General features: G+C 40.8%; 3 protein-coding genes across 3 annotated transcripts in view; 1 reads left to right on the top strand and 2 right to left on the bottom strand.

Annotated features, from left to right (window-relative positions):
- Positions 1-5,656: 5,656 nt before the first annotated feature.
- LOC146980952 (eotaxin-like) lies at positions 5,657-9,549 on the top strand. The gene is made up of 4 exons (XM_085785862.1): positions 5,657-5,889; positions 7,910-8,033; positions 8,123-8,234; positions 9,204-9,549. Exons 1-4 carry the CDS (start codon positions 5,826-5,828, stop codon positions 9,234-9,236), a joined length of 333 nt encoding a protein of 110 aa, XP_085641988.1. The 5' UTR covers positions 5,657-5,825; the 3' UTR covers positions 9,237-9,549.
- Positions 9,550-13,930: 4,381 nt separating this feature from the next.
- The window catches only part of LOC146980949 (NACHT, LRR and PYD domains-containing protein 12-like), a 42,123-nt gene continuing 32,453 nt past the window's right edge, over positions 13,931-23,600 (bottom strand). The window contains exon 16 of the mRNA XM_085785860.1: positions 13,931-14,105. Within this exon, the coding sequence (XP_085641986.1) occupies positions 14,067-14,105 (39 nt within the window). The 3' untranslated portion in view covers positions 13,931-14,066. The remainder of the gene's footprint in view (positions 14,106-23,600) is intronic.
- On the bottom strand, positions 14,302-23,094 carry LOC146980951 (NLR family CARD domain-containing protein 3-like). The gene is made up of 8 exons (XM_085787945.1): positions 22,848-23,094; positions 22,140-22,145; positions 19,543-21,349; positions 18,879-19,052; positions 18,476-18,643; positions 17,878-18,051; positions 17,082-17,249; positions 14,302-14,464 (listed from the first exon to the last, which is right to left on the bottom strand). The coding sequence occupies exons 1-8, from the start codon at positions 23,092-23,094 to the stop codon at positions 14,302-14,304; spliced, it is 2,907 nt and encodes a 968-aa protein (XP_085644071.1).

The following is a 23,600-nucleotide window of genomic DNA, read 5'->3' as shown; positions in this document are numbered from 1 at the left end:
ATAAAGTTTTATATTATTTTCTAACTCTGGAGTCACTGCCTTTCATTAAAGCTGCAGACACACAACCCTCCTGTCATAAAAAAACAGAGCAGATTTCAGAATAAAACACTCAGAGAAACTAAATCCTGCAAGTTGTTGCATGTTGGGTCCAGGTGGTGAGGGGGCGGGGCTTTGTTGTGACATCACAAAGTGACAGGAAGTCCTGACGGCTGGTTTTAAGGCTCAGTTTCTGAATACAGGCTGTGTGCATTTCTCTGTGGACTGAGGCTTTGATACTTTCACAGTATTAATATAGAACCTAGAGCTGCTTTATAATCACACTACACATGGACATCTACCTTTATACTGTATGGAGCTTTAACACAAACATCTACCTTTATACTGTATGGAGCTTTAACACAAACATCTACCTTTATACTGTATGGAGCTTTAACACAAACATCTACCTTTATGCTGTATGGAGCTTTAATACAAACATCTACCTTTATTTTGAAGGAGCTTTAATACAAACATCTATCTTAGTATATACTGTATTGCATTCTTAAAGATGTCAACCTCCTGTCTTGATGTTTTGTCTTTGCACATGTGCTGTGTGTTGATCTCTCACTTTCCCACTTGAGACTCACTCATCAACAGTTTCCAAATTTGGCCCGTGGGGTAGAAACTGCCATCACACTGGCAATGAGCCAAACCGGCAGCAGCAGCAGCTCTTGACAGAGGAGGCTTTAATCACACATACAGTATTGTATTACAGGCTTCATTATGCTCAGATATATGAAACACACAATTTGTCCCTTGTAGGAAAAAAACATCCACAACAGAGTGTATGACGCCCTCTCTGCACTTTGGCATCTTGTACATAACAATATGTTTTTCTTTGACATTGTTAGAAGACTGATGTAGTCGATTTTGTAAAGTTTTAAGGAATTCATTTGAGTTTATATCAAGAAAAAAAAGAGTACTGGTGTATTTCCAGATTGTTGTGTATTGATGGTTGTAGTGAGTGCATAATGCGTAATGAGTAATGCTTTTGTTATTTAGTTGAGATGAATACATCATTGAAATCTGGGGACATAAACTTCCTGACTGAGAACAGGAAGTCCTTCCAAAACGTTTGACCTTCTCGTAACGGGCTCGCCTTCTTGAAATAGTCCTCAAATGAGACCAAGGAGCGGAGACCTCCAGGGTCAGAGGAGTGGAGTGGAATTTCCCACAAAGACCACCTTCAACTCCCCCAAAAATAAACAGCATTTGTTTACATCCTTTAATCTGCAGGACAGATTTGATGTTTTGAAGCTATTGGACTTATACTGAGAATAGTTTTCTGCATGAGGGAAAGGACACAGACACAGACACTGGATACAAAGGTGTCCAACAACCAAGATGTTACAGAAAACACCAAAGTAAACCTAAGTATTTGCTTTGTTAATTAATTGTTTGTGAGACTGGGACAGATTTTTTTCTTTTGCTTTTATAAGATTTTTATTCAAGATTTGAGATTTTGCCATTGCATTCTGTTTTGTTTTTCAAATAAACGAAAATACATTTATATATTGAAAAATTGTCTCTCTTTCTTCTTTGTTCATATGATTATGTTTTTGAAACAATGTGACAGTGGTTTGCACTGTTGCCTCACAGCAAACGTAATCTGGGTTGGATGCCAGGGCCTCGGGCCTTTCTGCATGCTCGTCCTGATTTTTTCTTTCTAGATCTGATTTCTTTCATGCAGCTGTTTATATTATCTTCAAACATGAGAATTTCACTGCTGTGGGACTCTTTTAGATTATGATTTATTTTGAAAAGTTAAAAATACACAAATAAAAGGAACAATGTGATAATTTACAGTGCGGGAAGAGGAGAAAACTCAAAGAGCTTATTAGATGCCTCCACCTGTAGTTAACAATGAAATATAGTTGTCATACAATAAAGAAAGCAGAACATAGGGTACAAATGAACAATCAGAAAAATATAGCTGAATGATAATATTAAAAGAAAAAATATCAAAGAGAAATTACACAAAGAGACAAACAATATCAAATATACAAAACTCATTCACTCTTTCCTGTTTCTATGCAGGTTTTTATCTTTTTCTTATCCATTCAAGAGGCTAATTAAAATTCTTGTTTAACTGTTGCCTCATTCACACCCTCACGGCCTCAGACGCTCCCTGCATGGTTTCTGCTTCACACACCCACTGGCCTTGTTAATTATTGTATATTAATAATAAACCAGTGTCCTTGCTTTGTATTCTGTCCAGGTTTGACTTGTTGGCACAGAGGACGTTTTCAGACTAAACTATTCAATTGAGCAAAGTCTCTTTGAATGCTCCTCGGGGCGGGGTGGGAGGGTCGGGGGTGGGGGTTTGGATGCTTGCAGCCTTCAGATGTGTAATGACATGCTCGTTCCAAAAGCATTTGGCAAGTTCTCCCACTTGGATCTGGACGCGCTTCTGACTGGATGGGTGCCAGGCTGTTCTCAGCAGGCCATACTATGTACTTCAGGTCTATCAACTCTCTCTTTCCTGTAACTGGCTCAGCAGGGAAACTCCAGAGAGATTAACTGCGGCATGGACTGAGGGCAAACACCCAGAGAGGCATTTACAAGAAAACGAAACCTTATTTGCAAATGCACTGTCTGTCTCGTGCATGTGTGTGAACAGCTATTAAATATTTGCTCCCAACAATGCAATAAAATGGTTGCACAATTGAATATGATTCTCTCACATAAAATAAATGTTGGTCAATTTTTTACGTCAATATAAAAAAAAAAAACACTGCTGGGCCTGAGCCTCAACTTCCTCAATACTGTCAGTGGGGGGAAGAGAAAGTTGTTCTTGGACTATTCAAATGAGTGGGATCAGTTTCACTCCAGTTGTCATTTTCCAAGCAAAGAGTCCAACATGAGAGTAAATCAAGACCAAAGGAAGTGCGTAATAATGCAAATGTTTGATTTGAGATTTGATTTGTGTGTGTGCTTGTATTCATTTCGTCTCAAACAACCTGTTCAAATAAAAGCACAAAAAGAGAAAGAAATACAAAGCAGCCCGAGGGGGCAGATTTGTACCTAAATGTCCTTGGTTCACAAGTGAAACTGCAAAAATCTAATACACAGGAGCATGATGCAAAAATGGCACACTGAAATCTCAGTCACTGTGTCTGCAAAGTAAGCAAAAGCACATGACACAGCACTTTTACTTTGTATTTCAACTTCTTACCTTAATCGCCATCTTTGGTTTCAACCTGAAAGACCTCATAAAATGAAAAATGTATTTTCCAGCTATAATCAAAGTTACTTTTAAGACACAGCAGACCCAGACCTTTTCGTTATGACAGTATTTTGTGTAGGCTAGTGCAACAGTATCAGGAAAAAACTTACTTGTCATGTATATCTTAATATTTGTGAAATTCATGTTACGCTACTATTTGAATATTTTCACACTAAAATCAGTTTTTTTTTCTCTTCCTGTGATATGAATTCAAACGTTTATCCTGCACTCAAGGGTAAAATGCTAATGTTGTGTCCCGTTTAAATCCAGTCCAATCTAATCCATGTTATTTATAAAGCACAATTTCAATAAACACAAAGGTTCCCATATAAATGTTGTAGTTGCCTTTTTTTTCCCTTAAACTTGTCATCCTGCAGAGCTGAAATTTGTTTCAGGACAACAAATGAAATGTACATTTTGCTATTTCTAGCCAACGTTAGCATTGCAAGCTGTTAGAGCATAAATGCGACACATTCAGGATTAAACACCATCCCTTTACTCATGTAACGGAGGTCTGCAGGTATAGCCACAGTCACGAGGTACCAGTGAGGAGAAGTGACGACGTGTGGCGGTTAGTTGTACTGAAGTTAAATTCACTCGACTATAAAAGACGTGCAAACCCATTCACCAAGTGGTCATTGACCTCGTGGCCAATCAACAGTGGCACCGTCGCCAGCAAGACAATCACTGATAACTCAACACAGCAGAAGGAAGCTACGTCATCTTCGACAACGATGGACCGCCTATGCATTTCTAGGAGCACCCCCATAATGTTGGCGCACACGAGAGGTCAGAGGGTGGGAGAGGGGGAGGAGGAGAAGGAGGAAGGATTAGCTATGTGAAAGTGAAACTGTACAAGACATAGAAGTGTTCTGCACACAGTCAGTAACCTTATGTCCTGTAGGTGTCAGGAGGAACAGCAGCAGCCTCTCTTGGCCAATCTCTGGCGCTGCCGCTGGATGCTCAGCTGTGCTTACGATGCTAATGCGGAGTGTATGTACTATGCCACAATTATTAAACCAGTGAATCTCTGCTCCACACAAGTAGGTAAAAATAGAAAATCAGAAACAACGCACAGAAAGAGTTTACCCGAGTAAGGAAAACTAATTTGATTGGTCGTTATCGAGCGGGCGGGATATCCAAAGCTTGGGGCGAGACAGAGCTCTGTGTGTGTCTCAGACGTTTGATTGATGGATGACGGATCCAATATCAGTGGCTGATGAATCGTGAGCAGGCTGACCTATAATCCATGCGCCAGCGTTATCCAATGCGAAAAAAAATACCACACTTTCATCCCGGATTTACTCGAAAATAGAATTTTGCACAAAGTTTGGCCTACATCGTCTGATAGATGAGTTATTACTCTAATGTTAGGACCCACAGTGGACTCAAATTCAATTTTCTTTTCTGTACAGTTTTAACTATTGACCGACGAGGCAGTTCTTAGTTCGTATGCTTGTGGTTAGCATGATGCTAGGCCTCAAGCTCCACCTCAAGCTCCGCCCATTTTTGGATGAGGAAACGTTAAGGGGGCGGAGTCAGACACTGCCAAGATGGCAACAGTGCAGCAATTTACTCTAAAGAAACAAACTTTAACGTGTCTGCTGGAACTTGTCGTAAAGTGTTGGTGATTGTTGTTTGGTTGTGACGCGTTTGAAACAAAACATGGGGGAAAAAAAGAAAAAGAAAGCTCAGTTACATTTTTCTACAGAGCCTTTGGTTTTATATCACGTGGGAACATACAGGAATATCAAAACTGGTACTTTCCAGCATTCAGTAAATTCACCACATGGTATCTCTGTGGTTCGTACTTCTTCTTAGTTCTGCTTGATTTTTTACTGTGGGAACTTGGATTATGACGACTTTTCCGTATACGTGCTCCAAAACCATGGGAAATTTAACGTTAGCCACGTGTTTATTGTATAAGGCGAAATCTATCCCCACAGTGCACAATGTGACAGATGTTTTTCTATTTTCTTAAGACAACTATCCTTAATATAGACGCTCTCGTGAGGCTCATAGAGAAATCAAGGGAATTAAATGTAAAAAAAAAAAAAAAAATCTTTCATATATTAAAGCAAATGTTTAGTATCCGGCTGATGCAAGGGTTAAATTCTGACTGTGTTTGTATTTGTTGTGGTCAGATTAGAGAAGTGTGGGGGTTCCCTGACTCAAAGGAGGACAAGTTGTTCCCTTTACCTTAGAAGAGCCAGGCTTGTTTGTGTTGTGTGTTTAAATGGTGTGAATAGAAAAATGAGCTGATAAGCACCAGACAAGAGAAGGATGTGAGAATAAATGTAGAGGTCAGAGGGAGGGGGAGGGGGAGGGGGAGGAGGAAGGATTAGCGATGTGAAAGTGAAACTGGACAAGACATAGCATATAAGTGTTCTGCACACAGGCAGTAACCTCATGCCCTGTAGGTGTCAGGAGGAACAGCAGCAGCCTCTCCATTGGCCAATCGCTCTGAGAAGAAGGAAGAGAAGAAGTAGAAGAGACAGCATCACCAGCTCAGCCATCTGACCAGAACCAGACAAGAACCAGACCAGAACCAGAACCAGACATGGCTTCGTGGGGTGATGCCAAACTCATCTTCTGCATCCTCTTCATCACCTGCTGCTGCACAGGTGAGTCAGAGTTAACCACTATGACAGGGCTTAGTTAGTTAGTTAATGTGAATAAATCAGCTCCAGACAAAAGAGAAGCAGAAGCAGAGGGAGGAAAAAGACGTTTAAAAACTGTTTAATCTGTGTCTTTCCTCTGACTTTAAAACTCAACTGTGTTTTTGTGCATTTCGAAGCTGTGAAATCCATAATTGTATCAGAGAGAGTTTTGGATGAAGGGAAACAGGCAAAAGCAGTTGCAGCAGAGGCAGAATTAGGCTACATTATATTTTTCTTATGATATTAAATCAAGACTTTATAATGCACATAAAATGGGTTAGGGGCTATTTTAAAGTATAGAGAATTATAAGTGCTTTGATGCTGCATATGCTGCACTAAGTGTAACAGTAACACACCTGAACAAGCAGCCTGTAAATTCAATCCTAATCACTTATCAGCAGAGCAAACACACAGAGGCTGCAGAGTGTGACGTTTGTTGATTTTCCCCTCTCACTCTCTGCTGCTACTTTAGTGTCACAGGCAAAGGTACAAGGTCAACGACGGGAAAATCCCAGGAAAACAATGATACAGCTTTTTCCAGCTCAGTTTATTGTCATCCAACAGGTCCAGCAGCGTAACGGATAATTAACATTTAAATATTTAGCCCTGCTATCATAAAATAACCTAAAAGAATAAATATGAGACACATAGTGATGATGATGCAATGCTTGTAGTGTGTGTAGTGTGTGTAGTGTGTGTGGTTGTGGCTGTGGCGATGTCAGCTGCATCCGGAGTGACAACAACTTTCCCTCCCGAGACTCTGACTCATCCCCTCCACTCAGTCACCGCTTGGCTTTAAATAAAACGACTTCAATGATTAATTATCAGCGAGACTAATGGATAATTCAACAGATCAGTACAAGGTATTTTCTATTACTGAAGAATGCCAGAATGAATTTCCGTTTGCAATTGCGTTTGTAATTTGTATTCTCTGAGAATGCACATGATCTCACATTAAAATAAAAATAATGTTAGACATGAAATGAGCTGCATGCATCATCACGACACAACTCTGAAAAGCTTAACTTGAATGTTAAATGTTAAACTCTGCTGCTCCGGTCACATGACACAGTAAATCAGTAAACTGTCTGTAACCCGACACTTCTGCTGAAGCTTGTGTCGTGATTTTACTATAAAACCTCAACGATTAAACATTTGACAAGATCGAAACCTGATGCCAACGCACACACACACACATGCAAACACACAAAACACACTCTTCTTTGGTTTGACCTTTGCTGTGAGGACATGAATACCCAACCCAAAGCTACAATGTAAAACTATGGTACAGTGTTATACTGAAAAACTGCAAAGTAACCTTGGAGAAAAAGAGGACGTGTGTGGCAGCTTTACCCCGTTTGTCCAGCACAATAACTTTATTGACCTCAAGGTGCAGCGTCCAGACATTTAAAACTTTCTCTTTTATCACTAAATAACAAAAGAAAAGAAAGAGAGAGAGAGAGAGAGGGATTGACCCCTAGAATCATTTTGTTTTTCTACTTAAATCATATATTAACTTTTTCCAAACTGTCCCTGGTTGGACAAACAGTCTCCAAGTAGCCTAACTGGTCTTTAGTCCCTATAGTAAAGCATGATGCACACACACTGAGAGAGAGCAGCAGACCTGTACAGTAAAAGCTTCATAAACAAATCCAAATAAAACTTGTCTCCTGCATTTGATCTGGAGCAATAATTTTTTAATGCACTTGACTGAGCTGCTTTTCATCTGATTTAAAGTGTAAGTGAGTCAAGTCATGACTTTAATTGTGTGTAATTGCAGTAATTACACCCTTTTATGACCCTGTCGCTCTCTGTGGGTAATTTCCCTGCTTGTAAAAAAAAAAAAAAAACAGCTGTCGTCAGCTCACAGTGGATTCCAGCACTGACTTGCACAGAAATATCACAATAATAATAATCTTATCTATCTTAGATAAACCTGTGGTGTGTCAGTGTAAACCATCCCCATCCTCTCTGTGTTTTGCAGCAACCCTGGCTCAGATCCCCATAGACTGCTGCCTGAGCGTCAAGAACAAGAGCGTGGACAAACGCGCCTTCGTCGACTACCGTCAGCAAGTCAACGGGATGGGCTGCGCCATCGACGCCACGATGTAAGACGAGCGAAAACAGGCAGCAGCAGCAGCAGATAATTCTCAGTACGCGATCACACTTACCTGGATGATTCTGTGTTTTCTTGCAGTTTGGTGGGCAGACTTGGGAAAACGCTGTGTGTGCCGCCCACCGCACCCTGGGTCCATGAGGTGGTGAAGCACGTCAATCACCTGAGGAAAGTGTGCAAGAACCACTACCAGGTAATTTTAAAGTGTTAAACGTAATGATAAGTGCACATGTTTTATGCTTTTATGGATGTCAAGATGTCCATAGGATAGATTTGTGGTTTTAAGAACAAAAAAAACAAAAAAACTTCTCTCTTGTCTCTGGAGGTTACAACAGGTCGGTGTCAGCCAATCAGAAGAGAGGAGCCTCTCTTCTGATTGGCTGACTGTTTTCAGAGTGACCCAATAAAAGTGTAGCTGATAAAACACTCAGATAAAACCAAATCCTGCAAATGCAGCTGTTGGATGGTTTTTCCAGGTGGGCGGGGCTTGGTGACTGCTTTGTTGTGACATCACAAAGTCACAGGAAGTTTTAAGGCTCCGATTCTGAATACAAGCTGATTGAGTTGTAATTAAATAAATAGAGAGATGTAAATCTCACTTTATACAATATACAACCTTCATAATTCCCTTAAAATCAGCACCACCAGTCTCTCAAAATGTAAACTTTTAAATTAACCTGCGAAACCAAATGAACTCAAAAATGCACAACAGCAGAAAGAAACCCGACTCACCTTGTAACAAATGGACAAAAAGAAGCTGAGTAACAATATTTTCATGTCAGTTTTCTGGTTTCAAGCCTCATTAAGTTTAAAGTGTCTCATGTTTTCTTTTGAAACCACAAAAGGCTACCACCTGCTTTGACTCATGAGATAACACACACACACACACACACATCAGAGCGATGACTCACATCCACCTGCTTACCTGCAGCAGCACACACATTTAAAGTAGCTACATATATTTAAGCAAGATGTCAATTTTTAGGCGCCATAATCCAAATGATCTTCTTATTTCACCCCTCAATGCATGTGCTTTTATTTTGAAGAGCACAAGGATTTATTTTATTATTTTATTTCTTGGCTGGGGTTTGTTGTAATATATATGTAATTCAGCACAACTTTCATCTCTGACTTCAATTTCTGAACATTTGTGTGTCTACAGAAGAAACGCTGCCAAGGAGTGAGGACTGACTAAACTGTGAGCTGACCGTTGACCCCGTTGGCCACAACAGCTACCACAATGGCCACAATGAGTCAAAGCAATGGAAAAGAACAATCAAGAACAAGAAGAGTTAATCTACATTAAAAGAGCTCTTTCTGTCTTTACTTTTGTTTCCGATGAATTAAAATAAAAATAAAATAAGAATATTTGAAGGATTTTTATATTTTTCTACTCTGAAATATGTTTTTTGAGTTTGTAGATGTGGTTTAGAAACTGGTGAATCAGGTTTATTGGTTGTATATTGAGCTGTTTCAGAATAAAAACCTGTTTTATTTCCAAATCCCAATTGGGTCTGTTATTCTTTTCTTTGACGACACTGCTCCCTCTGTCTGATCTTATGTCTCTGTCAGAAGGGAAAATTAGAGATAAGGATCTGAAAGTGATGAAATGAGAACACATGAACTCTTGAGTTCCTGTGTTTGTAGACCTTCATCTTTTGCCCATTTGGGTGAGAGGAACAGTAGGACAGGTAGGAGACATGATGCAAAGGTTGGAAATGAGTGATTTGTTCCCTCATAGCACTGTCTAACCCTAACCCTAACCCTACTTAGGAACAAGTCCTATGTATTATATCGGATGAGAGGAGCTGCCTCACCGTATAGACATTTAACAACGTTAACGTTAACATGATGCCAGGTTGGGATAATAATTGTTCTGATGATTGTGATGTACAAAATGTTATTTATTTCATTGTATTTAAACACTTACGTGAATTAAAAATAATTTAATACAGTTCATTTACAGTGAACAGAGTTTAAAAAGAGATATGCTTCATATATGCTTAAAAAGATATAAAAGAGCTGTTTAAAAAGATAAATAGTGCTTTATAAAGATAGATAAGTCAATTTATGTTAAAATGTATTGTAAGTTCATTGTGTCATGGTAAAATACTTCTCTAAATACAGGATTTATCATTTACAATGATTGGAACAGTGTATATGCTGCATCTGGAAGATATAGAGTGGAAGTAGAGAGTAGTGGTAATGGTAATTTTCTGCACTATGTGAGATTGTTTTTTATTTTTTTCAATGGAGGTTCAATGGCGACCCAAGAGGAACTATTGACTGCAGACGGAAATGAAGCACGATGGGCCAGCTGTGGGGTCCACTCCAGAGAACCATAGACCACCAACTCACTTTACTCTCTGACATACTGTGGATAAGAACAGAACGCCAATTATGGCACAGCAAACTAAATCCGTTGCAACATTTACTTTTACTTTAGAATATGAATAAAAAAAGGATCCATAGACTGACTTGTTATTACAACTGAACAACTTCCAACTTCCAGTCTATCTCTAAGTTTGAGTGTCTGGTGTTGAAAAGCTGCTGATTCAACATCCTCTGGTTGCACAACTCTCCTTTTACAGTAACTTAAGACCTCTACTCACATAAGCACATGAGATTTATATGGCTTCTCTTTTCATGGCGCTTTTTTGTTTAACACAACATGCAGACAAAAAAAATAACAATGAATTAGAAATAGATGGGGTTTCATTCACAGGTTGTTGAATGTATAATGGTCAGTAGGGGGGGGAAACACAGGTGTCAGAGTTTAAATCAGGTCATTGCCAAGATGGAGACATCGATTTCTTGGTGCCCGAGGTGGTTTCCTATGCTAATCTTTAATCAGAGAACATAAAAGGTGTGGTGGCCATTCAGAGGATTAGGAGGTGTCCTAATCCTCTGGCACACGTCCATCCTGCTCACATTACGAATTACATTTGGCAGAGGCTTATGTCTCCAGTGCCAAAACTAATGTCCACACTTCATGTTTGTTTTTTTATGAGAAGTAAACAGAGACAGAGGTGGGACAGTCAAGAGTGGTTCCAGGAAAGGAGGGAAAATTATCAGGAAGGAAATATAATATGATATATATTATAATAATATAATATAAAGCAAGGTGACAGCAGTCACTTGGCAGCGAGACATCAAGATGCAAACAAGTTTCAAATAAACAAAACCAAAGAAAAAAGTCATTGTAATTACTTCCCCTTGTTGCAAAATCCACCACCAATTTGATTTCCTCTGAAAACGTGTCTTCACCCTTCTGGGGAATTTTTTTTTTTACAAGACTTGAAAAAAACTAAAGAGATTGACGTAGATACAGTCCACAGAGACGTACATGTGTCTGTCTGAAAGATGATTCATGGAAGAATCAGCAGGGAAGTCATGAAATCACATCATTAAAAAAACAAAAACAAACAATTGTGGTTATTAAATTGCAAAATCCAATGCTTTTCTTTATTATCACAAACATGTTGCACAGTAACATCTGTGATTGAACTTACACATTTCAGAAAAAAAAGACACATTTGAATTAAAATAAACAGCAGTTAAAATCGATCTTGAACAAAAAAAGCCCTAAAAAATGTGTTAAAAAAAAGATCTTAAGTGCATTTAAAGATGAACTGATGAAAAAAGAAAAAGAAAAAAAAAACCCTGAAAGTTGCATCTTCGTCATTTTGAGATTCACCATGTGGCCAAAAGTATGTGGACATTTGAATATTACACCCATAGAGCGTCAATAAATAGTATGTGAACCCTTCCCTGGTTTTGTGCATTTGCTAACAAAAAAAAAGGTTTACCAAAGATCACCTTGACACTGTACAACAGCCTACTGGGAAAATGTTTTGTGGACTGATGAAACTTCTTTTTTTTTTTGTTCGTATGGCGTAAAAATGGCGCTTCATACCAGCATGTAAACATCATCACAGCGGTTAAAGGGACAATGAGGAGTTTTGGAAAAGCAAAGCGTTTTCACACTACATTTATGAGCCTCCGCGCACCGTGAAATTCTTTGACCGGCGCAAGACAGACTCATGTTTTCATTCATCAAGAATTAAAGTCAGAGGTTCGAAGACGATCACATACCGTCGTAGTTCCCACCATAAACGGAGATTCGGCGGCGTTATTCTCATGACTCGCCACGAAACCGAAAGTAAAGAAACGCTGGTCGGCTCGACCAGCATTTCCACCACCACTAATAATAACAAAATAACGATAGAGACAAAACGATATATTTATCGAAAATGGGCCCATTAACAAGTGTGGGTAGCGTAGATTCATCCACATTAACGTGAGACTTTTTTATAACCAAATAGAAACTCCTCGTTGTCCCTTTAAGTAAGGTAGAGGGATTTGTTGCCTCAGGGCCTGGACAGCTTGCATTAATAAAGGGCAAAATGAATTCCCCAGTTTGTCAAGGCATCCTACAGGATAATGTCAGGGTGGCCATATCAAGCAGCTGAAACTCAGCAGAAGTGGGGTGATGCAGCAGAACAACGACCCTAAACATTAAAGTAAATCTACAACAGAGTGGCTTCAAAAAAAGAAAATCCACCTTTTGGAGTCAGAGCCCAGACCTGAATCCTTATGAACAATTAGTGCAAAAAACTAGGAAATTCAAAGGGTTCACATATTTTTCTTGCCACACTTGAATAATAAACAGCATGAGTTTCTGTGTTTTAGTAGCAAACTCAAAAGGCAAATATGGGGCATTATTTGTTAATTCATATTAAGATAAGACCGAATTGATAAATGATTGAGGATCAATCAAGTACTCTTAAAGCAGAAGTAAGTGATATATTTGTGTTAATATAAGTCTTAAATAGTTATATCTTCCGACAGCAATCACTTACATAGAGTGTTTGGACTGAAACACTGGTCTGTCAGTCCCTCTGCTCTGCTCTGAGCCGAAGAGAAAACATTTATCGTATCCTACAGTTTTTATCCAATGAGGAGAGAGAACGGCATGCAGGGCTGTGTGTGCAGCCAAGGAACGCCGTGAATGTGGCGACGTAGGGACGAGGACTGTTATGGTGCGTTCAAGGAAACTCGTATTTTTCCGACCGTGAAGTGGTACCAGTTCGATCTGGTACGAGTTCACCGGTCGGAAGTTACGAGTGGCCGTTATAGTGACTTTCACCGGTAAAACAGGTCGGAAAAACACGAGTGGGTTGCCTGAAACGCTACAAAGTCGTAAGTTGTGACTTGAAGCTGTAATTTACGATTTCAAAAGCCTGCCTGGAACGCAGCATTAGCGAAAACGACCGGACCACTTACTTCTGCTTTAAGTAAGTAAGTATTTTAGTTGCACCATTAAACAGTATCAAAATGCTTTGTTCACCTGAGCAATTATAATAAAGATAAAAACAATGACATCACCTCTGCATATGCAGGTTATAGAAAATATACCCTGTCAATAATAAACAATCTGGGATAACTGTCTATATCACAGAGCTCACATTGCTTCCATTCAATAACATTGAGTATAGCACCATCTACTGTTGAAGACAGTGAATTACATCTCAGTGATTATGTGGGATTCAATATAGAAGGTTATATTGTCCACAAAATACCAATCTTCCCCAGAATCTTTGGTCAAACTCCCCAAATTACATAAACTACAGCACCAATTTGCATAATGTAATTATGTATTACTGTACTGTACAGATGACTTGAACTTAATTTTATGTCTGTAGACAGTATTGTATTTTAAATGTTTCAGAAAACAGCTTTATCAGTTTGACACCATGAGCTGCAAAAACAACAGCAGTGCTTCTGAAGATACAATAAAGTGAGGGACCAGGCTGCTGGAGCGCTTAAGTTCAAAGCTTCTTGACTTTTTGTTAATGGGGTTTGATTTGTTTGGTTTACTAACGTCAATATCACATGATTCGCATGTTATTGATCATATGAACTCTAATTAGCATTAGTCTTTAGCCTGGTCCGTTTTATAACAAAAGACAAAAAGAAGGAAAGACGATGGTGTCAGACACAAACACCCTGACAGTTTGTAGAACTACATCAGGTTCAGCTCTTCTGACAGAAAGGGATCCACCTCACACAGAGCTGTGATCAGAGCTGAACAAGCCTTTTCTCCTTTTCTTCGCACAGTGTCAATCACCTCTTTTGCTTTATCTTCCTTGACTGCTATCGGATCAAAATAGCTAATTTCAGCATCAGTTACCACCTTAGAGTCCAGGAGTTTGTCCAGCAGCTGACCAAGACTTGGTTTAGACACACTATTGATGAACTTAGACCGAGCAGACATCACCTTCTCTACTGCTGAGACACTTGGAGTTGGTGATGACTCTGATGAGACACATGGAGTTGGAGCTGAGACACTTGGAGTTTGTGCTGAGACACTTGGAGTTGGTGATGAGACACTTGGAGTCGGACCAGGACCAGGACCATGATCTGGAAGATGAACTAAAGACATGTGTTTAATAAGCATTGGCTGTGCTGTATAATCACATTCAATAACAAGTGATCAATGTTGCTGATCTGTGAAATGAGATGTGTAGGGATTGAATGATCCATGAAAAAACTCTGTCTTGTCTGATTTGTTTGTCTTGGTTCAGGGCTACGTAAAAACTCCTTAGACTAGTAATCCAGATGTCACAGGAGATCACAGGTCGAACACCACCTTAATTCATCCAGCACCACTTCTGTGCATGAGATGGGTGACTAACAAAGAATCTGTAGTTACTGGCTTTGGTGCCAAGAAGGCTTTTTACTTGGTTAGATAGGGATTATTCCAGCTCTAAATTGAATTGACATAAAATCCAAGCTCTACTCTGTAACAGCAAACGAAGGGAACACACTGATAGAATATGCAAATGGAAAAATAAATAGCAAATAATAACAGCAAATATTCAAGCAGAGACATGAAACCATAAAGTTTGAGAAAAACTTGAAATCTACTGTAAGTAAACTCCCTGATCTTCTCTTTTTCCTCCCATGTTTCATGCTGTGTAACAAGAACTTTTTCGTCTGTTCAAGGACATAAATGGATGTAAGACTACGCCCCTATTATCACCTGCCCTGGCTCAACAGGAGATAGTAACTAATAATTAAGACATCTACTATTTCAGAGGACAGTTTCTGAAATGAAATACTCTGAAATTGAAATGTTACTTCATGTACCTTGCCTATGATGAACCTGTCTGTCATCCTTTGTTTCATTTGTTGTGTTCAAGCCAAAAAGCCAAATTATATTTTAAAAAACCAACAACAACTCTGCAATTCATAAAAATTTTGGAGATGAAATAAGCGAAGACTGATTTCACAGTCAGGTTGATGAAGAGCAGACAGAGTTTCAGTACTCACAGTTTTTGTCTCCTGAAGCTTTTATCTCCTCGTCCTCACCAATCCTGTAGGAATCAAGACAACAGCAGCAACAGAGTCAGAGGACAATAATCAGGTTTTGTTTGAGTTTGTTTCATTAAACCAGACTCACACAAACAAGTATTAACTGATCTGGTATCTGGTATCATACTTCTGATCATTGTGGTTGTGTGTTAGCCACCCACTTCTACAGGAAGTTCAACATATGAACATTATCTTTTAGTTACTGTGTCAACAAAAAACATATCAGCCACAGCCATCAGCCCTTTAGCCCATTTTAGCACTGTCATGATACATTACAACAATGCTAGGAAGTTAGCTAGTTTGCAAAGAACTACTTAAGTCATTCATGAAATGTAAACAGAACACATTTGTGTGTAAACTGTGTGCAGATGGAGCTATTCACAAAATCTGCACCTGCTCCTGACTGCGTGTAGTGCTTGTGTATACGGTATGTATATTAGGCTACGTGTCACTGTTGCAAATTACAATTTTAATGAGTATTGTGCTCTGTTATGTACACAATATGCAGCTGCCTTTGAATGAAACACACAATTTAAACATGACAAAAGATAATATAAGAAATATTTGGAGAGAGAGAATTTTAGGGATCAAACTCATACGTTGGCTGACAGTGATGAATGGTTCATCAGTTGATTTGTGTTGTAAATACTGTGACAAACTCTGTTGCATTTATGCAACATTTAAAAGGCTAATCTGACACAAACAAGCCACGCCATCCCTGCACCTTTACAGGTGCTCTCCATGCTTGGGTTTTTAGCCACAAGGACTTTCCAGTGGGGAATGCTGACAGGTCCAGTACATCCCAGATAATGTCATCGTGCCATAGACTGCACACATGTACACATCAATGCACTTGATGATGATGTTGAAAACTTTCATTCTACTGTATAAATGTGCAGCGGGTGCGATGCAAAGTGTGTGCTGCTACAGGTTGTGGCTCGGTGGAACATGACAGCTTTAAATTGCTGCGTCAGTGACACTCATTTGGAGGATGGAACTGTGAGAGACGGTTTCATGTGTTGATGCCAGCGATGCTCCTCTGCAGCAGACAGCTGAGACTGTGGAGAGCCTCCTCCCCCTGTGGCTCTTGTAGTTCTTTTGTGTGTTCATGTGTCAACCCTACCCCCGCTAACCATAACCCTAACCCTTTTTTTCCACATATCGAACTATTTCACTTTACTTCTTTAAACTGAGGACACTTTATTCACCTTCCAGGCCTTTGATTTACCTGTCCTAGTCACACCACTACTAAGAGAAGGAAATAAAATATTTTTACTTTACTCCACACAAATTTATGTTGCTCTCTGCCTCAGAAAAGTGTTTGTTTCTCTCCCTCTCTTTTGACTGGATGAACCTACCTGAATGAACATGGACTTGGACATGAATGTATGCTAATTACTGATAAGTGGGAGCGCTGTCAATTTACAATGGGTTGACTGTCCTGAGCAGGTTTTTGGTTCCATTGTCTTTTATGAGCAAATCTACACAAAGTGACTAACTTTTCATGAACGAGACCCATTGTTGTTTTCAGTTACAGGAAGCTAGCTAAGAATAGCATGTCTACTGTACCCATCACTAATAAAAACATATGTATAACATGAGTGTACATCGTGAATGACAACACTGCTGAAAACAACATTGACTGATCCATCCCTCTACTGACCTCAGAGTCTTCAGACTACAGTCCAAACTGTTCACAAGACCCTCAAGAATCTTTGCTCCTGAATACTGCAGATCGTTGTTCTTCAGGTCCAGTTCTCTCAGGTGGAAGGGGTTGGACTTCAGAGCTGAGGCCAGAAAGCTGATCTCTGACAACCTGCAGTCCGTCAAGCTAAATAAAGAATATAAGAAATGAGTTTATGACAAAGTTCCTTGTTGACAGCGTTCAGGGTTTCATTGTCTGTTCAGTGTTGAAAAGGATTCAGAAAGAACAAGTTTAGAAAATGAAAGTTCAGTTTTGCATCTAACTAATATTTTCCATGCTGTATATTTCTCTGTCTCTGTGTGCATCTGTGAGTCAATGCACTGTGAGTTCCTGCATTGGGATAAGGAAACACCTCATCCAAAGAAAATATCTACTGGAGACACTGAAGCTCAGAGACAGAAAAACCTGCTGACTGAAATCATAGATTTAAGATGCTCAAACTTCTTCACATACACAGGTTGTTATTATGACATGTTGGCTTTGAATCTATCTTTACAAACATCATAGGGCTTCAGGCCTCCAGCTGTTGTTTATAGATCAGTTATTGTCTGACACATTGCATGTGTCTCTGCATTTGAGGTAAATGTGAAGAGAAACAGTGACTGGACTAAAGTTAGAGAAGAAGAAAACAGACATCACCATGACAACCCTCATTGCGGATCAGTATAATATCAACTTCATGTCTGCAGCTCAGTGTCAACACAACGTTCACATCACATTCATCTGAGCACAGAAATAAAACATGGAGTCTGACCTCAGAGTCTCCAGTTTACAGTCTGGACTCTCCAGAAAATGACTCAGATCCTTCACTCCTGAATCCTGCAGGTTGTTGCAGCTCAGGTCCAGGTGTCTCAGGTGGAAGGGGTTGGACTTCAGAGCTGGCACCAGAGAAGAACAGCTGATCTTTGACAACTTGCAGCCCCTCAATCTGAGTAACAGAAACACATGTTCAATGAAGCAGCTGATAAAGTTCAGAGACAGAAAAACATGCTGACTGACTTCACATGTTCATTTGCTCAAACGTCTTCAAAGTGCTGAAACCAGCACATACACAGGTTGTTACTAGGACATGTTGGCTTTGAATATTTCACTACAAACATCACAGAGTCTCAGAAAGAGGTGGAACCAGCAGCTATTGATTATAGATCAGTTATTGTCTGACACATTAAATGTGTTTCTGCAGAGGTGAAATCTGAAAAAAAAGCTAAAACCACATAAGAAGAAAACAGACGTCACTATGACGACCCTCAGTGTGGATCAGTATGATATCAGCCTCATGTCTACAGCTCAATGTCAACACAACTTTCACATCACATTCATCTGAGCACAGAAAAAGAAATCTGGAGTCTGACCTCAGAGTCTCCAGTCTACAGTCTGGACTCTCCAGAAAACCACTCAGATCCTTCACTCCTGAATCCTGCAGCTTGTTGTCACTCAGGTCCAGGTGTCTCAGATGGGAGGGGTTGGACTTCAGAGCTGAGGCCAGAAAGCTGATCTTTGACAAACTACAGTGCTCCAACCTTAAGAAAGAAAAAAAGAAGATACTTTCATTGATCAGATATGATCATTACACTGACCATATCCACAGCCACTGACCCTATGAGTGACCTCTGGTCCTACACCTTCATGTAGTGACAGTGTCATATTCAGTCAGTGCTTCAGTCTCACAAACATTCAAACCAATGACGAAATGAACCTTCACATATTTGAGCTGAATATAAACAAAACTACAACAGGTCCAGTCAGTGAACTGACCTCAGAGTCTCCAGTTTACAGTTTGGACTCTCCAGTCCAGCACACAGGATCTTCACTACAGAATCCTTCAGGAAGTTTTTACTCATGTCCAGTTCTGTCAGGTGGGAGGGGTTGGACTTAAGAGCTGAGGCCACGATTTCACAGTGTTTGTCTGTGAGTCCACAACCAACAAGTCTGTGAAGAGAGAAAATCTGTCAGAATCAAATCAAATCTGATGTCATGTGTTTAACATCTGAGGTTCAGCTCATCTTCTCTGAGTTTGATATGAAACTGTCAGACCTGCACAGGTTTAATCTGAATCTGTGTTTTAGATGAAGGACGTGAACAACGTCACGTTTCTGCTTCATTGTGATTTGATCCAGAGTGAGGATGAAGACATGTTGTTCAGTAGAAGTTTTGAACTGTCAACTGTTTTTAGATTGAGTCCAGAGCAGTAACACCCATCAGTGGTGCTGCTTTAATTATATTCATCAGGTTTGAATACAATCAATCAAGTCAAAGAGCTCACAGCTTTTATTACACCTTCTGAAATGACATCACTAACCTTTAGTTAAGTCAAACTAAGAATATTGAAAAATAAATGAAAATTGTGTTTAACTGAATTTGACTGATCGACTGATCTGATCCGCTGATTAATAATTACAATGATCATGTCTTGACTCACCGAGCCTTTCTGCAGTTCCTGACAGCTGGGATCAGTCTCCCTCGTCCCTGATCTGATGTGTTGTACTTCTCCAGGTCCAACTCATCCAGAACCTGCTCTGACATCAGCAGTATGTAGGCCAGAGCTGAGCACTGGATCTCAGAGAGTTCCTTCTCTGATCTGTTCTCTGACTCCAGGAACTGTTGGATCTCCTGATGAACTGACTGGTCGTTCATCTCTGTCAGACAGTGGAAGATGTTGATGCTTCTGACAGGAGAAATAAAATAACCCTCCATCTCCTTCAGGTTGTTGATCACTCTCTGGATGGTTTGTCGTCTATTCTTTCTTTGACCCAGCAGACCTCCAAAAAACCTCTGGTTGGCCTTCAGAGAGAGGCCATGAAGGAAGCGAACAAACAGGTCCAGGTGACCATTTTCACTTTTGAATGATTTCTCCATGGCTCCCCTCAGGAAGTTATCCAGGCTTGAATCTCGTTTTCCCAGGAACTTCTTGAGGACCTTTTTGTTCTTGTTGGTGAAACAGTGGAACATGTAGACTGCAGCCAGAAACTCCTGAACACTCAGATGAACAAAGCAGTAGACTGTTGTCTGGATCACACTCTCTCTTTTGAAGATCTCAGTACAGAGTCCTGACTCCACCAAGGCCTCTGTGACATCCAGACTACACTGCTCCAGGTCTTCTTGGTAGAACATGATGTTTCCTTTCTGCAGCTGTTCAAACGCCAGCCTCCCCAGCTTCAGAAGAACTTCCCTGTCTGCCTCCATCAGCTCCTGTGGACTCGTCTCATGTCCTTCACCGTACTTGTTCTTCTTCCTCTTTGTCTGGACCAGCAGGAAGTGTGAGAACAGGTCAGTCATGGTCTTGGGCAGCTCTCCTCTCTGGTCTGTGGTCAACATTTTCTCCAGAACTGTAGCACTGATCCAGCTGAAGACTGGGACTTGACACATGATGTGGAGGGTCCTGGACGTCTTGATGTGTGAGATGATTCTTCTGGACAGATCTTCACTGGACCTCCTCCTGAAGTACTCCTCTATCTGGTCGTTAGTGAAGCCTCGGACCTCTGTTACCCTGTCAACACATGTAGAAGGGATCTGATTGGCTGCTGCAGGTCTGGAGGTGATCCAGACCAGAGCCGAGGGAAGCAGATTCTCCTGGATGAGGTTTGTCAGCAGCACGTTGACTGATGAAGTCTGTGTGACATCAGACACAACCTCCCTGTTTTTGAAGTCCAGTGACAGTCGGCTTTCATCCAGGCCGTCAAAGATGAAGAGAAGTTTACAGACAGCCAGCTGCTCTGCTGTGACCTTCTGTAATGTTGGATGGAAAACATGGAGCAGTCTGAGAAGACTCAACTGATCTCTGATCAGGTTCAGCTCCCTGAACGAAAGCAGAACCAGCAGACTGACATCTTGGTTTTCCAAGCCCTCGGCCCAGTCCAGAGTGAACTTCTGCACCGAGAAGGTTTTTCCAATACCGGCGACACCGTTGGTCAGAACCACTCTGATGGGTCTCTGTTGGACAGGTGAGACTGTAGAGACGTCCTCTCTCTGTTGGACAGGTAGGTCTTTAAAGATGTCATTGCACTTGATTGGAGTGTCATGGAGGATCTTGAATGTTCTCTCCAGCTGTATCACCTCATGTTGGGTATTAACCTCTTCACTCTGTCCCTCTGTGATGTAGAGCTCAGTGTAGATCCTGTTGAGGAGGGTTTCACTTCCTGTTCCTTCAGTTCCTTCAGTCACTCGTTCACATCTGCTCCTCAGGCTGATCTTATATTGATCTAAAACCTCCTGCAGACCACGATCTGCTGAGAGAGAAGAGACAGATTCATACAGAGAGTCGTGGAGCGGTGCAGCAGGTCTCTCACTGCAGTGGGGACAACTATTACACTGCTATGAGGCTGACTGCTGGTTGGTGCTTTGGGACGGGGGCGTTGCTCATGGCAGCAGCCGCTGCTTGTTGAAAACAGTATCGATAATGTGCTTTCACATCGGAGTCTCCAACCCAGAAACATTTGTCAGAACACCGGAAAAAGTCGCTAGATTTGTCACTTTTGACAAAAAATAAGGCAGCAAGGGGGTTTGGAAAGTCGCCAGATTTAGCAAGAAAGTTGCCAAGTTGGCTGACACTGTTCCAAAGTCACGTTGCTGCTGTGACATTTTATTTACAGTTACCATGACCACCGTATTCTTGTTACAACGTGCACAGCTTTGACATCATATCCCGTGCGAATGCACCGCAAGAAATACAGATGTGGGGAGAACATTTAAATGACCAGAAGTCCCCAGGTAATACTAATCCTGTGCGAATAGGGTTTATGAGTGTCATGAATTGTTCATAGATACAGATAATAATTGCGTACTGGGTAAAGCAAATTCAGAAATGTTCTTCTTAAAGCCCCAGTATGTAACTTATTTGGATTTTTAGTAGTAAAAATCAAATATGTAGGGGCGGAGTTTAGCTCAGTTGGTAGAGCACCCGCCCCATGTGTTGAGGCTATAGTCCTCGCTGCAGGCGGCCCCGGTTCGAGTCCCGCGTCGGACGGCCCTATCCTGCATGTCATTCCCCCCATCTCTGCCTCCCATTTCCTGTCACACTCTCAACTGTCCTATCGAATAAAGGCATGAAAAGCCAAAAAAAATATACTTTAAAAAAAAAAAAAAAAAAAAAATATGTCTTTCATAAATACGTATTTCACTGAAGTCGAATCACACCCGCATACAAACGAAAGCTTACTCGTACCTTAGAATGAGTTGTTACAAGTTGTTACAAATACTACATAAGTGGGCGACGCACCGAACCGAGGCGGCCATGTTGCATCGCCATTTTTTACGTTCAGTGGCAGCGTGACCGTAGGTAACCACAGAAACTCACCGGAGCTGTCGGCTCGGGGAGAAAGTTTTCGAGGTAGTGCCTGTTAAAACTGTCATCACTGTGTAGTGTGAGGAAGGACGGAGGCACCGATGTTGCATTCAGGTGCAGTCAGGCAGACGGCCGTCGGCAAACCAACCGAAAGTCATTCAGGCTGATACCTCTGGTCACACACCAAGGATTGTTCACAACATTGCCTACATATTGGTTTTATGTATTTATTAATGTGGCAGGACGAAGGAGGGCCCAGGCGGGGTTTGAACCCAAGTCTCCCAGGTAAGAGTCATGCACGCTTGCCATTCGACCGAAGGGATATCCGTGTGGCCAAGTAGCCAGGGAATATGATCAATTGGAGGCATATTGACAGGACCGTCAATTGTCACATTAATATGACTGCATTTTCAGTTATTGGACAACAAGCAACAAAGACTTACCTGTTGAGCCTGTCACAGTCTGCAGTCCACCCCTGATTCTCTGTCTTTTTCCACACTGGGGACAGGAGGGGTCTCCTGAAGAACCAGGCTGGTCCCAGTATGAGGTCCAGCACCCTCTGCAAAACCTGTGTCCACAACTAGTGGAGACTGGATCCTTCAGGACGTCTTGACAGAGACCACAGCAGGACAGCTGCTCGTCCACAGAGTCACCACTACTAATCCTTCTCCTGTGAAGACATGAACACATCTATCCATTTAAACTCGATTCACCTCCTCAAGGTCATTTCCTCCTCCTCTCAGACTAGTTCCAGATTACCTGATCCCTGTTTGCTCAGAGTCCCAGAAAATATAGTAATGTAGTATAGTAGTATTAAGTATATTTTTGGGCTATTCATGCCTTTTTACACGCAATATCCATAGTTTGTGAGACATCTTCTCATAATTGTATTGTCTTCTTGACTCATGGCTAAGAAGTGTTTTCATGAACAGTGACCTAGACCTTTGACAGACAAAATCGAATCAGTTTATTCTTGAGTACAAGTTAACATTTGTGCCAAATCTGAAGAAATTCCCTCAAGATGTTTCAATGTTTTTGCAGATTAAATTAGGACGAACTGGTCTGAATAGATATTGGTGAATAAAGGTCAAAGGTCACTGTGCCCTTGTGAGTTTTTAGCCATAACTCAAGACTTCACACAACAATTAGGACAAAAGTGACTGTGGACATACACGATGTAATCTGGAGGTGTTTCT

Source organism: Trachurus japonicus, chromosome 9, assembly GCF_045865225.1.
Source record: "Trachurus japonicus isolate A0001 chromosome 9, Traja_1.0".
In the NCBI taxonomy this organism is placed as follows: Eukaryota; Metazoa; Chordata; class Actinopteri; order Carangiformes; family Carangidae; genus Trachurus; species Trachurus japonicus.
This window is presented reverse-complemented; position numbering and strand designations above follow the sequence as displayed.

Excerpts from the sequence above, each read along its gene's own strand:
- LOC146980952 (XM_085785862.1), top strand. The coding sequence starts at position 5,826 with ATGGCTTCGTGGGGTGATGCCAAACTCATCTTCTGCATCCTCTTCATC. Across the intron at positions 8,034-8,122 it reads TGCGCCATCGACGCCACGAT|TTTGGTGGGCAGACTTGGGA; the intron begins GTAAGACGAGCG and ends GTTTTCTTGCAG. Across the intron at positions 8,235-9,203 it reads TGTGCAAGAACCACTACCAG|AAGAAACGCTGCCAAGGAGT; the intron begins GTAATTTTAAAG and ends GTGTGTCTACAG.
- LOC146980951 (XM_085787945.1), bottom strand. The coding sequence starts at position 23,094 with ATGTGTTCATGTCTTCACAGGAGAAGGATTAGTAGTGGTGACTCTGTG. Across the intron at positions 18,644-18,878 it reads TGTAAACTGGAGACTCTGAG|GTTGGAGCACTGTAGTTTGT; the intron begins GTCAGTTCACTG and ends TTCTTTCTTAAG. Across the intron at positions 18,052-18,475 it reads TGTAGACTGGAGACTCTGAG|ATTGAGGGGCTGCAAGTTGT; the intron begins GTCAGACTCCAG and ends TCTGTTACTCAG.